The following is a 22,857-nucleotide window of genomic DNA, read 5'->3' as shown; positions in this document are numbered from 1 at the left end:
TTGCATGTGCTCATAGAGCCTTTAAAAAGGAGAGCGAGGATTAAAACCTCTGGTTCTCAGGTTCTGTCTATTCCACCATGCTATGCTGTTTGATGGGCAAAAATATATCTTTATTCCGGCAGTTTATCATTTTGCCCTTCTAACATTTTCTTCATCTTAGATATTTAAAATTTGGTTTAGTTCCAGTTTGATTGGTATGAAGATTTTTTTAAATGTCTTTGACATTTCAGAAAGAAATCTGACTGTGAAATAATTTCATACACATTTATATTAACCCACGTGAATTTGTTGTTTAAGTAGTTCAGAATCCAGAATACCTTCTGCATTGGCTCACTTAGTACCGAGGTGTTCTCCCTTCTTTGACCCAAACTAACATTTGGAAGTTTTTTTGTTAGATAACTTTAAGTTTTATTTTTGTTTGTTCATGTACCAAAAAAGACATGAGAATGACTGCAAGCCTTTGGGAAAAATGTTCGCATGGACTCTTATGCTGTAGCTTTCCCCTCCTCTCATCTTTAAAATTTTTCTGTGAATCAGGCCTTATGTTGAGTGAAAGATTATTTGTCTTATAATTAAATTTCTGGATCTGTTTCTGACAGGTTAAGATTTGCCTGTTGAGTAACTGTGTTTTTCTCAGGTTGTTTGTCTAACATACTGTTTTCTCCCTGCAGCATGCCTCTTCAGATGTTGAAAGAATGATCCTGGGCAACAAATGTGATATGAATGACAAAAGACAAGTGTCAAAAGAAAGAGGGGAGAAGGTAAATTTGAACTGAATGCATAAAGATTGGAATCTACTCACGTTAAGCATTCATTTTCTTACTATTATTTAATTATTGATTTAAGTTTTAAAAACATCTATATTTTAATCTGTTAAAAAAACAACAAAAGGGTTGTAATCCATACTTGAATGGTATGAATTAGTATTCGAGCTCCAACTCCATATACTGTGTAGTCATGACTCATTCCTAAAGAATTTGCTGTTTTCTGGGAGATACAAATTGGTCCTTTTTCAGATTCCTGCAGCTTAGAGTTCAGGTTATTTCTTCCATATCTGTGTGTAAATGCCCAGTTTTGAAGTTAAACCAGTTCATTCTCTTTGAAAAAAAAGTAGTAGGATACGTGAAGTTTCCACAGTAATCATTTTTCAATTCATTTTTTTTTTAAGAATATTTTACTGCACATTAGATTTAGGTCATTATGGAGTTTTAAACTCTTCATTAAGCTACGGATATCATTTATAGGCATTTCTCTATTTTATGTCCTGTAAAACAAGAGTTTATTACATGTACATATTCATTTCTTTGACATTTTCCAAATTGACTTAGAGGCTTCAATTTTTTAAGTCTTGGAATTTTGCTTTAGACTTTTTTTAGTGATATGTGCAAAATGCATTTTTCGATCCGACTGCGAACTTTTTCCCCCTAAAAACATTCACTTAATCTTGGTGTTGCAAATGAACTAGGAACTCTTTGGAAATAGATGGAAATGTAGAAGAGTTCACAATTTGCCACAATCAATAGAAACCCAAGCAGTGAGTAGTTAGTATCTTAAGCTTTTGTTCTTTTATGCACCAATTTGTTAAAAAATAGTGAAAAGTTACAATACTAACTGTTGGAGGTTTGTACTTTGGGAGCAGATAAAAGGGGCAGATGTATCCCAAATTAATGATAGGGGTGAATGTCTCATAGGTTTGCTAGTGATTTTATTAGAGAACTACAGGTATAATCGAAAAGAAGGGAAGTACTTAAGTTATGTTTTGAGTGGAAGTGGTGCCATTTTACTTACTTGTGGTGATGAAGTTAGATACCTAAATTTCAAACATGATACAGTAGAAGAAAGCAAAGAAATTTGAGAACCACAGGAGTTCTGCACTAGGTACGCTCCCTTTAGGACTCTGAAAAACCTAAAAAATATAAATGCTCTGTATGCATTTATTTATTTTGCACTGAATTTAAATGTTTCTTTTTGTCTTTCAGTTAGCAATTGACTATGGGATTAAATTCTTGGAGACAAGTGCAAAATCCAGTACGAATGTAGAAGAGGTGAGAAGGAATTGTTTGGTGACTTGTTACGTAGTAGCATTAGTGTCTTAGGTGCCTGTGTTCAAGCAACTCTCCAAGCCTTGATATTTTCTGCCTTAGTGAATGCCTTGTGGGAACTCCACTTCCATTCTGTAAACGATTATGCTTCTGACTTTTATGTGGATCCTGGTTGTTGGATTTCTAACACCCATCCTCCACATGGGATATATTAGATTGCTCAATTAAGAGTCACTGAACAGGGCTTCCCTGGTGGCGCAGTGGTTAAGAATCTGCCTGGCGGTGCAGGGAACACGGGTTCCAGCCCTGGTCTAGGAAGATCCCACGTGCTGTGGAGTAACTACTGAGCCCTCAGGCCACAACTACTGAGCCCGCAGGCCACAATTACTGAAGCCCGTGCGTCTAGAGCCCACGCTCCTCAACAAGAGAAGCCACTGCATTGAGAAGCCTGCAAAGAGTAACCCCCGCTCGCTGCAACTAGAGAAAGCCCGCGTGCAGCAACGAAGACCCAACACAGCCAAAAAAAAAACCAAAAATGGGTCACTGAACAGAAGATGGAAGTTCAGGTTAAGTTCAGTTTTGCCCTTTGTTTGGTACGCGGGCCTCTCACTGCTGTGGCCTCTCCTATTGCAGAGCACAGGCTCTGGACGCGCAGGCTTAGCGGCCATGGCTCACGGGCCCAGCCGCTCTGCGGCATGTGGGATCCTCCCGGACCGGGGCATGAATCCGTGTCCCCTGCATCGGCAGGCAGACTCTCAACCAGTGCGCCACCAGGGAAGACCCAGGTCTTCTATTTTTTACCAAGCGCAGAGTTGTTGATAATATTTTCTTTTTTAAAAACATTTTTAAAACTTATCATAAAAATAATACATGTACTATGTGTTAATACATGTAATTTATTTAACAATAAAACTGATGGTTTCATAAACATTTAATTTCTCAAGCTATTCATTCTTCACCATGACATGGCTAAAAATTGAGACTTAAGTGACTCAACTAGTGGACACGGATCAGAACTTTTTCTTTCTTTTAAGTAACTAACAGTCATTTTTTCAGGTTGGCAAATGGGTGTCAGGAAACAGGAAGCCTCTACTGATTTATTTACTCAAGCATAGATATGCAGAAAAATGCTTCCCTCTGCTTGCTACAAAAGGATTTCCTTTCATCAGAAAGAGGGGAGCCTCTTCAGTCAGGTTTAATGGTGGAGACAGGAGAAAAGCTTGCTCACTGAGATGGCCCACGTAGGATTGCTGCCACAGAATGAGCTCTGTACCCTGGCTTAATGGAGCAGGCTTCGGTCTCTGTTAGTCCTGAGCCCTGATCATACCTGTGACTTAGAGAGAGTATTGAGTTGGGAATTCCCTGGTCAGGGAACTAAAATCCTGCAAGCCGCTCGGTGTGGCCAAAAAAAAAAAAAAAAGAGAAGAGAGCGTTGAGCTATGGAAATATAGACCTGCGGATTGCCCGAGCTGCTTACTGGCCAGGTATTCTGCAGAAGTTAGCAGTTTTCCCAGGGCTTTAACTTAGCCTCAAAAACTGAGATGGGCTTACTTAGAAACTTTGACTCACAGGTGACCAGTGTGACAATGAGACACTGACAAAGAGTGATAATAGTACTTATCATATTGCTTCTTTTTGACTGGTTTAATAATAATCCTTTTGCTGAACATTTTTGGGGGGCATTAGGAGTGATTGGGAACAGACTGACATACCAGTGGGTTTAGCATGGCAACAACTGAGGAAGCCTTAAGAGTCATGTAGAAACAAAGTAGGGATGATAGGGTTTTTTTAAATTATTAATTAATTAATTTAATTATTTATTTTTGGCTGCGTCAGGTCTTAGTTGCAGCACAGGGGATCTTTCGTTGCAGCGGGCAGGCTCTTCATTGCGGCAGTTGGGCTTCTCTCTAGTTGTGGCATGCGGGCTCCAGAGTGCATGGGCTCAATAGTTGCAGCTCATGGGTTCTGTAGTTGTGGCACACAGGCTCTCTAAGTTGTGGCGCACGGGCTTAGTTGCCCTGAGGCATATGGGATCTTAGTTCCCCGACCAGGGATCGAACCCCTGTTCTCTGCATTGGAAGGCGGATTCTTAACCACTGGACCACCAGGGAAGTCCCAGGGATGATAGGTTTTAAAAACGTTTGGCTTGGGTTTGGGTCAAAAGGCACTAGGCATAAAATGCCACTGAGATTTGTCCTGCTTCTATTTCACTGATTTCCACGGTGGGGAATTTAGCTGAGCTGTAGGAACTGTTGGGATTTTGCAGTGTTGCGACACAGGAGGTTATATATTCTCAGGTATAAGAGTGAAAGCAATTTGAAAGAGAGGAGGTTGGGAATAAAAGGTGGAGATTTTTGTGAAAACAAATTTTAGAGCTATAGGGTAATTCATAATTATTCCTTCACTTATCAAACAGACATTCAGCATCTCCTAGACCAGGAACTGTGCCCTACTCTGGGGATGCCCAGGAGCTTTAGAGCCTCTGCCTCCCAAGTGATCTTATTATACCCATAATTCAGCAAGTGTCATATTAGGAACTTGTGCCAGATGTTATGTGCAGAAAATACTTGATGAATGACAGTTTGATTACACTGGAAAACCTTTATGATATGATAAATGAAAAGTAAGTTACAGTAGTCATGTGTCTACTGTGATTGCAATTATGTTCTTTTCTCAGTTAAAAACCTCAAAGTAATGTATTTATATTTTATAATGAAATAATAAAAAAAGGCTACATTTCTATTTTAAAAGATATTATAAACATATAATAATGAAATCTTTGGTTTACCTTTAGGCATTTTTTACACTTGCACGGGATATAATGACAAAACTCAACAGAAAAATGGTTTGTATGACACATAATTTTTATTTTCCTTATGCTGTTTTTAAATTTGTTTTCTTACTTGTGTTGTTTATTTATTTAATTAAAGGGATAGGCCTGATTATAATATATTCACATAAACCCATTTTTTCCCTGACTTACATTTTCACCTGCTTAAACTTTGATTCTTATTTCTGTTTCTTCAAATTTCTTATTTCTGAGCTGCAGTTGTTTCAGTTCTTTCCTCTGGCTCTTTAAGTGGTCTTTATTTTTATTATTATTTTTTAACATCTTTATTGGAGTATAATTGCTTTACAATGGTGTGTTAGTTTCTGCTTTATAACAAAGTGAATCAGCTATATATATACATATATCCCCATTAAGTGGTCTTTAATTGAATTTTGATCAGAATAATTAAAGTAATAATGGCAAAATTAAATTTTTTATCTCTCTCTATATCAGTATATAATTATGATCTCAAAGACGCTGAAGTTTGCTTAAATTTGAAACAATCTCAGTGATGAATCATTACGACATCCTGGAAAGTTTGTTTTAACCTGAATCTTGCATATAATTGTATACCTTATGTTACCAACTCTTCTTACCTCCAAGAAAGGGGTTGCCTGTACCAGTATCTTAACATTGTTTCCATTATAACCCTTGAAACTTTACACTCTTTTGGTTATAATTTTTTTGAACTGGAGTTAGGAACTTCCTAATATGTAGTTAATATATTAGGCGCTAGCCTTAAAATATTTTTCCTATATTAACCCACTGTTTCCAAAGAAACAGACAACATCAGAGCTTAACTAGTTCCCTTCCTAATTAACCACACTACTAAGGACACATTTATGGCATAGTTAGATATTTTTTTATTTCTTAGGTAATTGGGCTCAAACCATGAAACTTTTATTTCCTTGCTAACTCCATCTTCTGTTTTTTTTAGAATGACGGCAATTCATCAGGGGCAGGTGGACCAGTGAAAATAACAGAAAACCGATCAAAGAAGACCAGTTTCTTCCGTTGTTCGCTACTTTGATGAACTCTTTCTGAGAGACTGCAGCACACCTAGAGGACCCTTTCCTGCTTCTCTGAAAGCACAGGTCACCCAGCCTCAGAATCATCCTGCCTGGCTGCTACTGAGAGCACCACTGAACCTAGACCTAGATTCTGCACACAGAATGTGCAGTGGATTCCAGCCTCATGGCCCATCAAGATAACAGGCTGCTTCTTTCAAACGTGGAAACAATGAAGTGGAGACACGTGCAGGACTTAACTTGTTTTTCCTCTGTTTTATTGCGTGTTGCAGAAGCTGCTATCTTTTTCTTTTTCACTTTGCACATCAGTTGTTAGCCTTTCCTTGTTACAGCACAATCTGAGATTCACATCTGCACACTTCTGTCTGATGAGGTTCTAGACAAATTTGCATTCGGGAATGTTTAAAAAAAGAGTAGAACATTTAAAGCAGAGGTTAATATACGAAAATTATAGCATATTTGGTCAGGTTCATATGGCCAAATGTTATTGCATTGATAGCATTTATTTAAGGGCTCTGATTTTCTTAAATAGAAGAGTCATTAAATTCTGATAAACTTTATCTTAAAAATTCATAAAAATGCCCATCTGCTCATCAAAGGCCACAGTTTCTTTATTTCTTCAGATTGTTTACAGTTTTGCTTCATTCCTGACTTTTTTGCCAGAGAGTCTGGGTAGCTGAATAAATCACTTTTTCAGGTGATTTATTGATTACCTCTGCCTAATCTATTGACACTGTATTTGGAAATCACTTTAATGTCGCTTTTCTTGAGTTTTGTATTTGCTCTTCTTTCCTGTGTTTGACCTATTATAATCACTCACCTAAAACATAACATATTTGAACACTGTTGTCTGTTTCTAAGTGTAAGCTTCTTAAACTGAAATTTTACATGGACAGAGAGACACACTATTTAGGGTTTTATTTCAGCATCTAATTGTTGTTCTGTCACATCAGCAAACATAATATATTTTTTCTTAGATTCACTCCTTAGCTGTTGGTTTAGTAGTAATGCCCAATTCTTATCATAATCCCTGTCTGCAAGAATTAACGAGTTAGATTTAGACTTAGTTCACAGAACGCTTACCTGTAGGGATAGAAATTAATTTGTGGATGTAAATTTCATAGAGATAGCTGTTGGTAATGGTGGAAATAATGATTTTTTTTAATTTGGGCTTTTTTTTAAAAAAATAAGATTAATTAGACCTAGTGCAGCCTCTAGGAAAAGTCTTGCCTTTTCATTAGAGCAAATATGAGCATGGTTTCAGTTTTACAACAGCTGTTGTTGAATGTGTAGAACCCAGTTCCATCTGTTCAGGTGCATTGTTGTAGAACTTGGTCCAGCCATTTGGACCAAAGCCAACCAAAAGACTTAGCTGCCTTTCTCACCAAACACTGGTACTGGTATGCCTTTTGTAGATGAAACCGTCACGTGAGAAAAAAAGGTATTTAGTGTTAACTTAATGTGCCAAATTCATTGTTGTTATTCTAGCCTTCAGTGTCATAACACAGAAGGGAGTAATAAAGAGGTGATTAGGAAATAATAATTATTCTTCCTGTTAGGCCTGTTTTGTTTCACAAAGGTTATCATCATGCTTGATAGTTATGTCTGGGAGATGAAAGTGGAAATGGATTGCTTGTTACCGCAGAGAATTCTGCTTCAAATTAAGATGTATCATTAGAATACTTGGACCAGTCAACCTTTACTACTTGTTTGAAAACTTATGCACAATTTAGTGGCAGGAAATATATACCAGAGCTATTTTTGATGGGTTCACTAAATTTATTGTTCACAAATTTCAGTCTCCTTGCTTTTTTCTTTCTTTTTTTTGTACTTACTTATAGGCTTAAAGGCACCAGTTGGTGTCCCAGTAAAATCAGTAGTTCCTTGATCAAAAGTTGACTGTAAGTCTACCATCTTAAAATTAGATAGATTTCTGGAACAAAAAAGATAATTTCTTAGAAACATCTTGTATTCACTGATTTTCAGAAAAAGATCCCAGCAGTTAAGCTTTCTGGATGGTAACAAGGTAATTTCTAAAAGGCAAGTGCTATGACACCATGTATGAATGTAACTCTCTTAGTAATTTACCTCCAACTCTTTGGTGTCTTAACACTTTGGTTTATATCTCAGGGGTTGTCTGCAAACCAAAACTGACATATTCTGTGGTTAGCCTTTTTTTTTTTTTTTTTTTTTTTTTTAAACAGAATGCTTTGCTTTTGTTTTTTTTCCTTCTCTCTTCTGTTGTCTCGTATGGGTTAATAACTAGTCTCCATGAACTTCCCTTTGAAAGAGCCTATAAAAGTTAGATGAGTCTAAAAGTGTTCTTTGAAGTAGCAGCGAACTGGGGGTATATACTGTTATATAGAAATAAATTGTCCTTGCTATTTTCTTACATTTAGCTTTGCTAAATTGTATATAATTTGAGCTAAGACCATAGGAGATTCACTTTCTGCATGGTAAAATGCCCTAATAAATATTCCACTTTGCTTAATAATGTACATATAGTGCATTATTTTTTCTATTTGTAGATGAATTTAGTGGCAGATAATGGTCTGTTCCCTGCTGAAATCTAGTTTTGTGTGAAGATTTTTGTGGTTTTATGGATAAAGGTACATGAAGGTTTATTGCAGCAGTATTAGTGGTTCAGTGGCTGCATTTTATTATCAGTGTGCTAATTTTTGACAATGATTGGACTAGACCTTTTCAAATGGAGTCTGAGGGTATCAGACAATGAAAATGTGCTGTAACTAAGTAGCATGTAAATCAGTTGATTGTAAAGCGTTTCACTGGGAACTTATTTTAGCTATATTTTACTTCAGACAGATTATGAGAAAATAATCCACCTGTGCATCAGTTAGGAGGTGCTGCAGGGTTTCTTACTATTTACATGAACATTTTGTGCAGTCTTTGTTATAAATTTTCAGAAGACTATACTCTTTACTTTGAAGGACTATTTTTTAATTATACCTCATTTAGCTAACTAGTATTCTAATACCTAGTAGAAAAACAGTGAGCCAGCCTTTAAGTATCCAACACAATTTAGACTATATGTTTTGTTTTGAACTAAAGGCATCATTGGAAAAAGTAGCAGGTAGTTTAGGATAGAACATACATGTCATATCCAGTAGCGCAAAAAAAGTATTATCTTCCTGTCTCCATTAATAAATTTAGCTGTGAAATATAGATAAATGTTTGCAGAAATTTCTAAATAAGAGATTATAACTCCATTTTACAGGTTCTGAATGCTGAGAATCTGTATTAAGGCTTATAGTTCTTCCTGTGAACAGTAAGTGATACGTGTAAGCAGACTTCCTTTCCTAGTTCATGACTTAGATTTCTTTATAAATTTAGTTCTTAATCTTTAAAGATGAGCTTCTAAGCTTAAAATTTTAAAATAGCATTTCATTATGTTGGTTTACTTTTCTCTGATTTTAAGCACTCATTTCTGCTGTCAGATTTTTTATGATTTTTCTTTTAACAGATAGGACATTCCTTTTTCCTTCTTGTTATATCCAAAGAAGGGGGTGGGGGAATGTCTAAAAATGAAATTCCTTGTCCTAGAGGGACCTAGATGGACAGGATATACTAATAAAATTTCAAATGCTAGCACAATTTTACAGTAGAATTGGTCTTTTTTCAGACTAATAAAATTAATGGGTGTCATGTTCAGCATGAAAAAAACTAAATGAAATTTACAGAAATGAAAATTAGCAAACAACTAGGGATATTTTCAAATTTTACTTCATTTTTTGAAATGCTTGTGCCATACGCAATTGCATTTCTTATTGCCAAGAACTAATAGAACTTCTTGTTTTATTTCTTACCTTTTTTTAAAATGTGAATTTAATTATAATTCATTCCTATGGCCTTACACATGGGTTTTGTTTATTTGCAGCTGACACTGTCCCTTTAAATACTGTAAACTATTTGACTAAAATCATGCCCCTAATGGGAAATATCCGTTTTTTCCATAGAATCATCCTACTGTAAGTTTCAGCATATTTTACTTTTGCTCCAATGGCTTAATGTGAAAAAGCTCCTGCAGATAAAGTGGACCTGTCATGTTGTTACTCTTGTTTAAGCCAATTCATTAACTGTGTACTGATAATGATGCTGTGTTTTTTTTAAGAAAAAATGGATTTTATTCCAGGTGAACTTTTTTTTACAATAATGTTCGTCTAAAATAAAAACTACATAATGAAAATACTTATGTCTCTCTGAAATGGATTGCACATTTTTAAAATGTTTCTTCTAATTTGCTAGGTGTGTGTCTCAAACCATGGTAGACTTGAGGTATTTTAGCAAACTTTACATCTTACTTCGAGTTCTTTTTGTTTTTTTGGAGGGAAATTTTATTTATTTATTTTTTAACTGAAGTGTAGTTGATTTACAATGTCATGTTAGTTTCAGGTATACAGCACAGTGATTCAGTGATTTTTTTTTTTTCAGATTCTTTTCCCTTACAGGTTATTACAAGATATTGAGTATAGTCCCCTGTGCTGTACAGTAGGTCCTTGTTGGTTATCTATTTTATATATTTTAGTGTGTATGTGTTAATGCCAACCTCCTAATTTATCCCCCCCACCCCCGCCCTAGAGTTCCTTAAAGACTGAGAAAAATGGCCAGAGCTCCTGCTCATTCTTAATTCAGCATACATTGAGGTTATTCTGTTATAGAACTGCAGCCTTAAATTGATCGTCCTTCCCTTCTTAATCCTTGCAAGTTTAGTTTCTGTTGTTTTCACTTTCAAATAACACAATTGGATGTGATGTTCTGCCAGTGTTCTACCCCTGGGCTGGTGCATGTTTCCGGTAGCTTTTGCCGTTCATCCCCAGAACCATTTTGAACCTTCACTATTCCTCTCAAGCTTAATTTTCCTTTCACTCTTTTTTTTTTTTTCTTAAAGCTCAAGTCTTTATTTTTGGCTGCGTTGGGTCTTCGTTGCTGTGCGTGGGCTTCCTCTAGTTGCAGCAAGCGGGGGCTACTCTTTGTTGCAGCGTGTGTGCTTCTCATTGCCGTGGCTTCTCTTGTTGCAGAGCACGGGCTCTAGGCGCGCGGGCTTCAGTAGTTGTGGCTCGCGGGCTTCAGTAGTTGTGGCTCACGGGCTCTAGAGTGCAGGCTCAGTAGTTGTGGCGCACGGGCTTAGTTGCTCCGCGGCATGTGGGATCCTCCTGGACCAGGGCTCGAACCCGTGTCTCCTGCATTGGCAGGCGGATTCTTAACCACTGCACGGCCAGGGAAGTCCAGCCTTTAGGATCTTGAAAAGGTGAGGTTAGAGATTTTCCCCTAAAGCCTCTAGAAGGAAACTATCCTGGCCCTGGCACCTTGATTTTAGCCTGGTAAGACTCATTTCATAATTCTGACCTCCAGAACTATAAGAGAGTAAATTTGTGTTGCTTTAAGCCATTAAATTTGTGGTAATATGTTTACAGCAATGATAGGACACTAATACAGTTTTCACATTTGTGTCTTTAGCCCCAGCCTCTTTCCAGAGGGCCAGACTTCAAAGTTGATCCGCCTACTGGACACCTCCCCTTGAATCTGCTACAGGTACATCAAACAACATGTCTGAAACTCCAACTCAACTCTCCATCTTTCCTCCTTCTCCAGCAATTCCCACCAACAACTCTAAATCCCAAGAGGAGAAACCTATTCTTTCTCCTCTTCTCTCCATCTTGATAGCACCGTCATCTACCCAGATCCCCAAACAGTTAATCAACCTCCGAGTCTTACACGTCCTAACTCCTTACTCTCTAATCTATCTCCTTGCCCATTATTTTTGCCTCTTTGTTCAGGCCTCCTTATCTTTTGCCTAGATTTCTGCAACCCCTCCTAACCAGTCTTCCAGTCTCTAATCTTATTTTCCTCCAATCCAGTTATCACAGTGCTGACAGGTTTTTAAAACTGAAGTCTTACACCCCTGCCAAACTTAATCCTCATAACCTTGAGGAAAAAAAAAAAAAACTAAACTCTGTAGCCTGGCAAACAAAGTCCTTTGAGATCCCCACATCTTTCTTTCCCGCCTTAGATTTTGTCACTCTTTAACTCATATGTACCTTTTTTTTTTTCCGGTACGCGGGCTTCTCACTGTTGTGGCCTCTCCCGTTGAGGAGCATAGGCTCCGGACGCACAGGCCCAGTGGCCATGGCTTGTGGGCCCAGCCGCTCCGTGGCATGTGGGATCTTCCCGGACCGGGGCACGAACCCGTGTCCCCTGCATCAGCAGGCGGACTCTCAACCACTGCGCCACCAGGGAAGCCCTCATATCTACCTTTTGAACCACGCCAGTAATTGCATTTCCCTGAACATAACATGCTTTGTCACTCCTTTCCTTACGCTGCTCCTTCTGCGGACTCCCTGCCCCTCGTCTAACTTCTCCTTATCTTTCAGTAGCTTTTACTTATCTTCATTCAGTAAGGGTTTCTCTGGGAAGACTTCAGCCACAACCCATCCCTGGTTAGGAACTCCCTCCTGTGTCTGCCCAAAGTGTCGCTCACTACCCTGGATTCGAATCATCTGTTTACTTTCCTTCCCCACTAGACTCAGCTCTTGTAAGGTGGGGACCGAGTCTTTGGTTTTTTGTAATCACAGTATCAGGCAAAGAGCCTGGCATATAGTATGTGTTTAATAAATGTTGAAAGAATCAGTGAACTTCAGTAGTCATCACAATCAACACGTTGCTGAAGAAAGCTAAGTGTAATTTAGGAGCTGTTTGGTTCTCCATTTACTTGTAATTTGAAGAAAGAATGGAAGTAAATTCATCAGTGCCTCAATAAGTTTGGCAATAAAAAGAGAAGCTTCATTATCTGGTTTTTATTCTGGCCCTCATCTTACACTATTTTAGTCTTTGTTAAATATCTTATACTCTTTTATCCTTTATTAAATATAGAAGAATTTTCTTTTAATAAGATAAATCACCCAGAATGCTCTTTATGTATTGATAAATTGAGTAAACCCTCTCTTCCCCTTTCTTCATGTTTTCTACTCTCAAAATTTAGGTTTTTCAATATAGTTCCAGGGATATATGGGAATGCCCCCATAGCAAGTGTGGATGAAAAATGTCGCATGCCATATCAGTAAACAAAGGATGCTGCGACCATCAAGCCCTCAGCCACTACAGCTGCCCCCTAAAACTGCACCCAGAGGGAACTCAGGATGAAGAAGAGCAGGATACTGACCCTAGATAGCTAAGGTGCATATCAAAGGAATGTTTTCAATGAGCCAAGACTCTTGCGTCTTCCCACACGTAGAAAAGTGCTAAATTCATTCACTTGAGATGTCTGGTTTTTCTTTAATTAACAGGAATCATCAGCTGTCCCAACCACCAGGTTTTGTTTTTGTTTTCAAAACTCCTATATATCTGGCTCCTCCCTTTGGCCCTTTAGAGCAGTCCCGAGCCCTCAGCAAGCCGGCCGAATAAAACATAATTCTCAGCTTTTAGGTTGTGCATTTTTTTTGCAGTCAGTACAAGTAAAATTCATTAATATTAATTAATTAAAAATATATATATACCTTTCCAGAAGCCACCACCTTTGATTTTTTCCCTCCCTCACTCCATGTAGCTCATCAGGTCATTAAATTTTGTTTGCACAGTTCCTAAATCTCTTCAGTCTTTCTGCTTCTCTCCAGACTCCTGCTGTTTCCCTGATTCATCTGCAGATGCCAAAGACCTCTTATCTGAAATCCCATTTTCCATTATCTTTACAAAGGAGATCTGAGCCTGTCACTCCCTTGGATAAACTCCGGACTTGAGGTAAACTCTAACCTGCTGGCCTTTTCTGTCTTCTCTCTCCTCACACTGAGAGGACATCCTGAACTACTTTCTGTCCCTCAGAAAGGCCCTGCTTTCTTTTCACTTTGAGGCCTTTCCACTTGTCCTTCCATTTCTCCCCTACTTCCTAGCTTTGCTAACTCCAAAGCTAAGACCTGAATGACTGGGTGTCATCTTCTTTAGCAACAGCTCACAAGTTTGGATTGGCTGTCCTTCCCCCTTCCTGCATATCCTCATAACCCCTCTACTTGCCTGTCTGGCTTCTCCACTAGACTGTAAGCTCAGTGGAGACAGGAGCACAACTGTTTCATTGGTGTACTCCCAATCCCTAGCATTTTGCCTGACACTTCATACTCACACAGCATGCGTTTTGAATGAATGAATAAATGGTTGAGTATAAATCTATCAGCACTATCAGAAAATAAAGCTCAAGCGAATTCATTAGTATATTGTGAATTCCTGGTAGGTATGTCCAAGCTTTATTGGATAAATTGCTAATATGTGGTATTGCTTTTTGTACCCTCCCACTCCTCCAGGCGCATACCCAGCAGATATCCTTATCCATAGTGTGTGTCAGCCTCTATCCCCCAGGCACCTTTTAGAGATTTAACTCCCAACATCACTTAGTGTGTTTTCAAGTCTTTGGAGAAAACTCATAGTAAGTTCGTAAAAACTTAAGGAGTCATAGCACTGCTTCTTAGCCTCACATTCCTCACTTGTAAAAGAATTGTGGAAATCAGTGTAAAAGTGCTTTTTAAACAGCCATACATCATATAAATGTGATTCAGAGAAAACTTGAAATAAGTGTTTCTGGTAAATAACCATGAATGCTGAAGAAGTCTACCTTATTGGTGATTTTGACAGTTTGGTCTAGTTATTTCCTTTTCTATTTTATTCCAACAGACATCAGTTAAAGATGTCTTCATAGATAGGGGGTCAGAGTCATTACATTTTGCATTGCCGTCCCATTTTTTAACTGGACTTGGGGACTAAAATTGAACTGAGATATGGTCAAGATAACGTAAGTGCAAATTCCCCCAATTTATAGCTCTGCATGTTGAGTTGCCTACTTCCAAAGTATTTGAGGCACCTTTAATGGAGACACAGATCTTGGTTAAAATCAGGATAGTCAAATCAAAATAGGGATAAAAGAATAAGCCATATTCTGAAGTCATGGCAGTAATTGTAATTTAAAAAAAGAATAGTTGCTACAATTGACTATTAAATTTAGCTCCAAGCTTCCTGGGAATTAAGATAAAGCCTGAATATTATAAGTTAGCTCTCAAGCTGAGCATATGCATTTGTCAGGAGAAACAAAACTTTTTTCTAGCCCTGAACTCAAACAGTAAATTAGAGATATTGAATAATGATAATGAGATAGTTTATGAAATATGCAAGAAAAAATGTAGATGGCCATTTTGCTACCCAAAAAACGGGGTTCGCCTCTTGGTGGGTGTCGAGCCAAAAGACACAACCAAGCCAAAGATCAGGAGAAGGAAGGATTTATTGCTTGCAGCAAGTAAGGAGCACACTGGGGATCTTTCCCAAAGCAGTGTCTCCCCAAACAGCAAAACTGGGGATGTTTTAAGCTAAGGGTACATGCATATTTATGTAGGCGCTTGAGCAGAGGAGAATTCAGCATAGAATTGAGGCAAAGGTCGACAGAGTCCAAGCTTTAGTTGATTGAAGTCACAAGGGTCAGAAAAGGTCAACATCATCACCCCTTAGGTTCCAGTTGATCTGGTGGTTGAGGCTTCAGGTTAATCTTTACCATTGAAACAGAGCTGGGAGTCTTTACTACTGATATATTATCTTTGCTATTGTTATTTCTCTTGCCCAATAACAGTCCTACATTCTTTTGTTCCCTTAAGACTATTAATTACTAAGGCCTGTTCAAGGATAAGCATTGTGTCTAGGCTTAGATGACAAAATAGCTTAGGCCAAAAACAGATTTTCTTATGTCAATGAAGCCATGCCTGGTTCTCTTTCTCTGGAGACCCCCTATCCTATCTGCTTACAATTTCTTGTATTAAAAAAGCTTAATTTACACCAAGGATGTGAGTAGGCTATGCCTCTGTGATGGCATTTCTGCATGGAGCTGAAGTAATGTAATTGTATTTGCCAATTTGGTTCAGGGTAGAACCAAAAGAGTCTAATGGAGAGTCACTCTATCAATTTCAACTGTTGTCTCAACCTGAGTTTTAATAGGTGCTGGACAAGACATCTCAAAATGAAGAAAAATTCTGTGGAGTAATAGGAAAATATATATGTCTGTTTTAAATGAACAAAGGTGACATTCTACCATAAAAATTAAATGCTTATATTATTTGAAGGCTCATTTTTCAGAGGTGAGCTGCAAAAACATCTTCAGTCAGGTCCCAACTTTTGTCTTTTCAGTGTTGATTTCCAAGAGCTTTATTCACGACAGGCATTAAAGAATAAATAGGAATGGCTAACACTTACATAGCACTTACTGTGCAGGCACAATCCTCAAAATAACCCATGACGTATTATTATCCCCATTAGACATGGAGATAAATCTTAGATGTGAATGATTACGGAAATTAACCTTCTGGTTTTAACTTGTAAACCTTTCAGAAATTGTTTAATTAATGTAAAATAGCAAGTGTTTGTAAGTTCCACTTTTAAAATTATTTCATTCATTGAACAGATATTTAGTTCAGCACCTTCTTGCTGCTGCAAAAACAACAAAGAACAAAACAAAGACACTGCCCTCCAGAAGTTTACATTTTAATGGGGGAGACAAATGAGCAAGTAAAAACTGAGCAGGGAGATGTGACTGTTATTACAGGGTGATCAAAGAATGCCTTCAAAAACAACTTTTTTAAGACTTGGCGGGAGTGGGGTACAAATAAAACCAGCTCGCCAAAACAACCCCGAGGTGGACAGCTTCTACTGTGAGTTATCGCCTGGGTCACTGCTCTCCCGGCTAGGGTTTTGTACATAGTTTCACGAAGTTTCCGCAACTATACAAATGGCATAATGTGCTTCAAAAAAAGGCTCCTTTGTTTAGAAATGGAATCCTGCCTATGTCCTGCGCAGAGTTTTTCGTTAGCTGATCTGGACTCTTTCCCTAGTTCTGGCTCTAAAGCGGGTTGGGGACCTCCCCTTCTCTTAGCCACCTCGTGGGCGGTGTCTTGGCCTGATGGATGCGTACCAGTGGTGGTGGCGGGGGTCGGCGCCAAAGCTCCTACCCTAAAGTCTTCAGCTACCGCCGCCTCTGCATCAGAAGCTGCTAAGTCTCCGGGGCTGAAAGCCCGGAGGTAAGCCCCGCCCCCGCCTCCTCCGGCCCCCGCCTCCTCCACCGCGCCGCGCCGCGCCCTTCCCCCGCCTCCTCCGCCGCGCCCCGCCTCCTCCGCCGCGCCCCGCCTCCAGCCCCTCGGCCTGCCCCGCCCTCGACGCGCGCTCTTCTCCGTGGTCGATTTGCGCCCCCGCGTCCACGCTACGCCCCCGCGTCCACGCTACGTCCCCGTGCCGGCTTCTGCGGTCGCCATGACGGCGGCCGTGTTCTTCGGCTGCGCCTTCGTTGCCTTCGGGCCTGCGCTCGCCCTCTACATCTTCACCATCGCCACCGAGCCGTTGCGCATCATCTTCCTCATCATCGGGTAAGGCGGTTGTGCCGGGAAACCCGGACCTGGGACTCCCCTCCCCCGCCGGGGGTACCGGCGATACCTGGCGTCCCCACGAAACGGCTCGTCCTCGTTGGGCTTTGGAGCGGAGAAGCGTTAGGAGGGGGTAGAGCGGAGACCCCATTCCCCTGGGACTCTTCGCCCTGCTCCGAGGGTCGGCGAGAAAAGAACAAGAGCCCCGCGACCCCAGAGGGCGAGCTCTAGGGAAGGAGAGCACATCGTGGGTCTCAGAAAACCCTGACGCTTGGCTCCCGAGTTTTTGCCTAGGGTCCGTGGATGGGCGTTAGTGAGTCATACATTAAAACTGTATTTAAAAAATTGTGGATAACTTCAAATATCCATCTTTTATTTTTTTGGAGGGGGAGGTCCCTAGTTTCCCTCAGATTCTGACAGGCATCTGTAATCCCAAACGAGTTAAGAGCCCTTAAGCACCTGGGGATCAGGTGCTTTAAAACATACCGATGCCCAACACTTACCCCTCCCTGAATCAACTGAATAGGAATGTCTAGGGGGTGGAATTCGGACTTTTTAAAAGCGTCCCAGGTGATTCAGGTGAGCAGCCAAAGGGTAGAAACCTGTGAAAACTCCGCAGCACCTGTAGTACGTCTCCTTGCAGGAGCTTGGTCAATACCGAACTCTGGTGGCGAATGTGATCATAATCCCAGTTTTCACCTGTCTGGCAGCTCTTACTGGAGCTCCCCTACGACCTTCTCCACCACTGAGTCTCACTTGGCACCAGGAGAAACAGCCAGGCGAGACCAGTGAATCCCACCTTTTCTGAGCTTCCTCACCTCTCACAACTGTATTGAAAATGCTGCATCACACGTGTCATTTAAAAAACAATAGAGATTTGGGCAAGAGGTCTGTAAAGCTTGTTATAATCATTAAAATCCACAGGAATGTTGTAAAAACCAGGCCTGGAAGACTGATATAGATCAGAGCACAGGCTTTCAACCTCTGGATTTTAAACCAATCGCTCTGTTAATAGAGATGTAGACATTTTCCTGGAAAAGACATTTGCACATCAATGGGCAAAGCTTTAATTAGGAAGCTTAGCAAATAACCAAGTTTCCAGACAGACAGTCCTTGGCAATTAGTCTGCAGATGTATTTACAAATAGCAGGGTCACTGAAAAAAGTGATTTTTTAAGAAAAATCTCAAATTCCTCTTGGCCTGCATGTTTATTTCACCAGGGAAACTGCACCATTGATTAGGACCAGTTGGTTAAGAGCATCACTTCATGAACACTTTTTTTGTCAGGAAATCTCTTCCTTCTCAAGCAGGGTTTTTTCTGCTTTTAAATCATTATTAGTCCTGTTCACTTGTAACTCCCCCCCCCCCACCAATTTTCAGAGCTTTCTTCTGGCTGGTGTCTCTGCTGCTTTCTTCCTTCATTTGGTTCATGGCAGCAGCCCTTACTGATAACAAAGATGAACCAAGACAGAGAGATCTGCTGATCTTTGGAGTGTTAATCTCAGTCCTTATCCAAGAAGTGTTCCGGTTTGCATATTATAAACTTTTAAAGTAAGTTAAACGCTTTACCTTTTTTCCCAGTTTTATTTGAATTATGATTTAGTAGTTTGAAACATTAATGTATTATTGTATTTGAAGGTCCATGTCTTCCTGCATAGTTCCAAGCCAAGGGATTGTACATTTCCAGCCTGAAAATATTGAGTATTTTAACTTGTGGACATTCATTCCTTCCTTCACTCGTTCAAAAAATATGTCTTGAGAATTTGCTCAATGCCGTGCATACCCTAGGTACTGAGGATACATCATGATTAAAAGACAGTCTCATGGTGGTAATATTATAGTGGGAAGAGATAGACAACAAATGAATAAACAAGAAAAGACATTGTATATTAAAAGACAGTAAGTGCCATGGAGAAAAATAAGCTAGAGAAATAGTCATTGAAACAAGAAGAACAAAAACTGTTACAGATCAGAATTTATACGCACTTCTCTTTGACATCACCTAAAATAGATAATTCTTATGGTGATTATGCCTGCCATTATTCTGACTGTATTAGGGAGGAACAGGGGTTCATTTTGTGATATGTCGTTTGATTTCATGTCCAGAATAGAAAAATACATTAAAAGAAAAAAAAAAGCCGTGGGCATGAGTTCCCTTTTTAGGCCAGAAAGTAGGTCATCTGTAGGATCCATGAGGATCTCACATGAAACCACTGTTTTGAAACACAGCTTAAACTTGGAACCATATTTTCTTTCAGTTAGTCATGAGATTGGCTTTGATTATGTAGTAAGGCTTAGTTAGTAGAGTGATAAATGTGCTATGTCTTCTCATCTCTGCAAATGGGATAATTAAAGCACTTCATGAATTTCATGGATGCAACCAAGACAGAACCTCAATAACATCTCTTATAATAGGCTTCTGATAATTTGTTCTTGCCAATATGCCAGGCCTTCTGTATTTTTTACTTGTTGCTTTTAATAACAGATATTGAAATTTAATAACAAAGCAATTTAAATCCCGAGTAGAAAACCAGGAAGCCGGTGCTTAGAAGCAAAAGTCATATCTGAGAAAAAGTTTAAAAACGAAATTTCCATTAGTTCCTGGAAATACTAAAGAACAACAAATAAAAAACATAACATTTCAGGTTCCATGGTAATACAATACCCTTAACAGATGGACATTCAGATGTGGTTGAATGTTTCTGGTATGCAGCAGTTACTACTATTCCAAAATTTAATTTTAACTGTAGAATATATTAAGGTAATAAAAATCTCCTTCTTTCTGACCTCTGCCTTGCACAGGCAAATGCAGTCTCTGTCACACGGTTGTCATCTTGTCTCTTTCAAGGCTAAACATTCCTCATTTCTTCAGCTGGCCCTCAGGAGACATGGATGTGGCTTCCAGACCTTTTCCCATCTCTGTTCTTTTGTGTCAGTGGACACCCCTTTTTGTTGGTGCCTGGGATTTACCTGTGCCTGGAACCCAGCACAGTACCCTGCTGTGGTCAAAGCAGTGCAGAGAGCAGGGTCCTTCCCACCCTTGACAGGGCACTGTTCTCTTAACTCAGCCTTGGGTTGGACTGGATTTTCCTGTCTCCAACATCACTGGCTCATGTTGGTTTTGCATTTACTAATTTCAGTAGTTTTTCATAGATCAGGACGTGACTTTAATAACCCCTTAGGACTTGAGGTTCTAAAACCTCACTTACCTAGAGTGGCTAAATGGGTATCTGCTGTTCTTCACTATTGTGTTTCTTCACGGTTTCCACCTGAAAAGCAACCCTTTATTGGCACTAACCTAAGGTTCCAAAGGACTACAAGCTGAACATGGGTTGCCTTTTTTTTTGGCCACGGCTGTGTGTCTTGTGGGATCTTAGTTCCTCCACCAGGGACTGAACCTGCGCCTTGGGCAGTGAAAACATGGAGTACTAACCACTGGACCACCTGGGAATTCCCCATGGGTTGCCTGTTTTTTTTTTTTTTTTTTTTTTTTTTTGGCTGTGCCGAGAGGCATGTGGGATCTTAGTTCCCTGACCAGGGATCGAACCTGCGCCTCTTGGAGTCTTAACCACTGGACTGCCAGGGAAGTCCCAGAGTTGCCATTTTTAATAGGGCAGTGAGGGCATAGGGCCACATGCAGAAGGAATTATGGCTGTCAGTCTGCAGGCGCTCATGCCAGGAAATTCACAGAAGCCTCTTTGGCCTTCTGGGGAAACCATGTTTGCTCCTCTGAAAGGACCTTTGGAGATTTGCAAACAAATGATAGGACAAACCTGTATTAACAGGTGCCTTTACAAAATGCATCTGCTACAAACCTTTGGAATATGGTACAGTGTTTTCCTAGCACATTTTAGAAATGTTGGATGTTATGTAGTTACATGTTAAAACAAGTTTGAGAATTATTATGATACTTTATTAATGACTAACATTTATATAGATGCATTTAAGTTGCTGTCTTAGGCTTTACTACATTCAGATATAGGAACTTCAGTTTAATCAATATTTTAACTATCTCCACTGCCAAAGTAGGTTTTGAACTTTTAAGTTTAAAGTACTGCCTCAATCAAATTTTCACTATCTGAATTTGGTGCCAAGATTAAAATGTGGAGAGCTTGCACCAGTTTTTTTACATATATGGAATTGAATCAAAGTATTTATCATTGTAGTCCAATATAAATTTATTTCATGGCTTAGGTCTTAGGACCAGTACTTCATCTTGAATGAATGAATTGTCACTTTCAGCCTAGCAAAGAATTGCACTGTGAGAAATTGACATATGGCCACACGTGATAGCCCTTTCTACGTTATTCAGAAGGAAAAAGAAAAATCCAAGTTATGGTCCTGCACATTGCCTAAAACATACATAAGAATTTTTTGGCTTGGATTAAAGCTTTTGTAATTTAGTTCAATTGTCTTATAATGCTGATACCATAAATATTTGGTAATTTGAGAAAATCATTTATAGAAAAATAATAAGATAATCATTGCTATAATGTCTTGAAAGACATAAGTCTATTTTAAAAATTTTCTAAAATGGTGTTTTTACTTTATATGCATATTCCTTGGTACTTTCCCTCTCTTACACACACATATAAAGTGAATCAGAACAAACAAGAAAGCTGGTATGATTTATCATTTGTTTTTCAAAGTTTATATTTAAAAAATTGAGTTTTTTGTTCTTGGAAACAATAATAAACGCAAACAAAGAATTTTCCACTTCAGTAAAATGGTCAGATTAAAATCACCGTCACACACACATACAAAAAATCACCGTCACTTACATCATCAGTTGTGTGATGTATCCGTCAGGAACACGGAAACTGATGGTGTTTTGTACTTTTTCACTTCCTAATGTTGACCCTAGACCTTAAATTTATATCTTTAATATATTTGTGATAGCAGTACTTTGTTATACTAAATAGCAAAAATCTTTTATTCATTGCTGAGCAATTTATATAAAACAGAAATCCTCCAAAATTTATTGATTCTATTATACCATTATATCTGTTTGTTGATGGAAGTTATTGCTATTGTATAGGTCTTTAAGCTTTCATTAGCCTTTAACCACATTCCTGTGACAGGTAAGTTTATTTAGGAAAATTGCACATTTCAGGTGGTTACTGCTCCAGAGAAAGAAGATGACAGTCACTTAAATTTTGGCTCATGTCCCTGCTACCAAATGATGCTTCCAAATGGAGAGCACTGGATTGGCAATTGTTTCTTTTGAGTCTAGAAAAGAAAAAGACCTTTTTTTTTTTTTTTTTTTGGCCGCATCGGGGATCTTAGTTCCCCTACCAGGGATTGAATCTGTGCCCCCTGCATTGGAAGTGTGGAGTCTTAACCACTGGACCGCCAGGGAAGTCCCAAAGACCTTCTTCTTTATGCTTATTACTATTTTGGTTGAATTCTGTATTGCCTTAATGTAGTCAATATTTATATTTATGTCATGAGATAGGCTCACTGTAGTGAATATACATACCTTAAAATTTAATTAACACAATACCCATAATATAATTTCCATGTTCTGGTTAATTTTCTACTCTTAGAGTTAACCGAACTCATTT

The 22,857-nt window shown here is 39.0% G+C and overlaps 2 protein-coding genes across 7 annotated transcripts in view; both read left to right on the top strand.

Annotated features, from left to right (window-relative positions):
* RAB8B (RAB8B, member RAS oncogene family) overlaps positions 1 to 10,106 on the top strand; it is a 66,955-nt gene extending 56,849 nt beyond the window's left edge. Inside the window, exons 5-8 of the mRNA XM_004274720.3 lie at positions 672 to 761; positions 1,980 to 2,045; positions 4,837 to 4,887; positions 5,810 to 10,106. Coding sequence (XP_004274768.1) covers positions 672 to 761; positions 1,980 to 2,045; positions 4,837 to 4,887; positions 5,810 to 5,902 — 300 coding nt within the window. The 3' untranslated portion in view covers positions 5,903 to 10,106. The remainder of the gene's footprint in view (positions 1 to 671; positions 762 to 1,979; positions 2,046 to 4,836; positions 4,888 to 5,809) is intronic.
* Positions 10,107 to 10,973: 867 nt separating this feature from the next.
* APH1B (aph-1 homolog B, gamma-secretase subunit) overlaps positions 10,974 to 22,857 on the top strand; it is a 114,626-nt gene continuing 102,742 nt past the window's right edge. For 2 of the 6 annotated variants that reach the window (XM_049706201.1, XM_033437094.2), the window contains exons 1-3: positions 10,976 to 11,450; positions 16,810 to 17,296; positions 18,674 to 18,844. In XM_049706201.1, the coding sequence (XP_049562158.1) occupies positions 17,184 to 17,296; positions 18,674 to 18,844 (284 nt within the window). In that variant the 5' untranslated portion in view covers positions 10,976 to 11,450; positions 16,810 to 17,183. Of the gene's footprint in view, positions 11,451 to 16,809; positions 17,297 to 18,673; positions 18,845 to 22,857 lie in introns of all 6 variants that reach the window. The other 4 variants (XM_033437095.2, XM_049706200.1, XM_033437097.2 and 1 more) reach the window with 4 other exon arrangements.

Source organism: Orcinus orca, chromosome 2, assembly GCF_937001465.1.
Source record: "Orcinus orca chromosome 2, mOrcOrc1.1, whole genome shotgun sequence".
Lineage (NCBI taxonomy): Eukaryota > Metazoa > Chordata > Mammalia > Artiodactyla > Delphinidae > Orcinus > Orcinus orca.
Note: the sequence above shows the minus strand (reverse complement) of the source record. Positions and strands in the feature narration are given on the sequence as shown.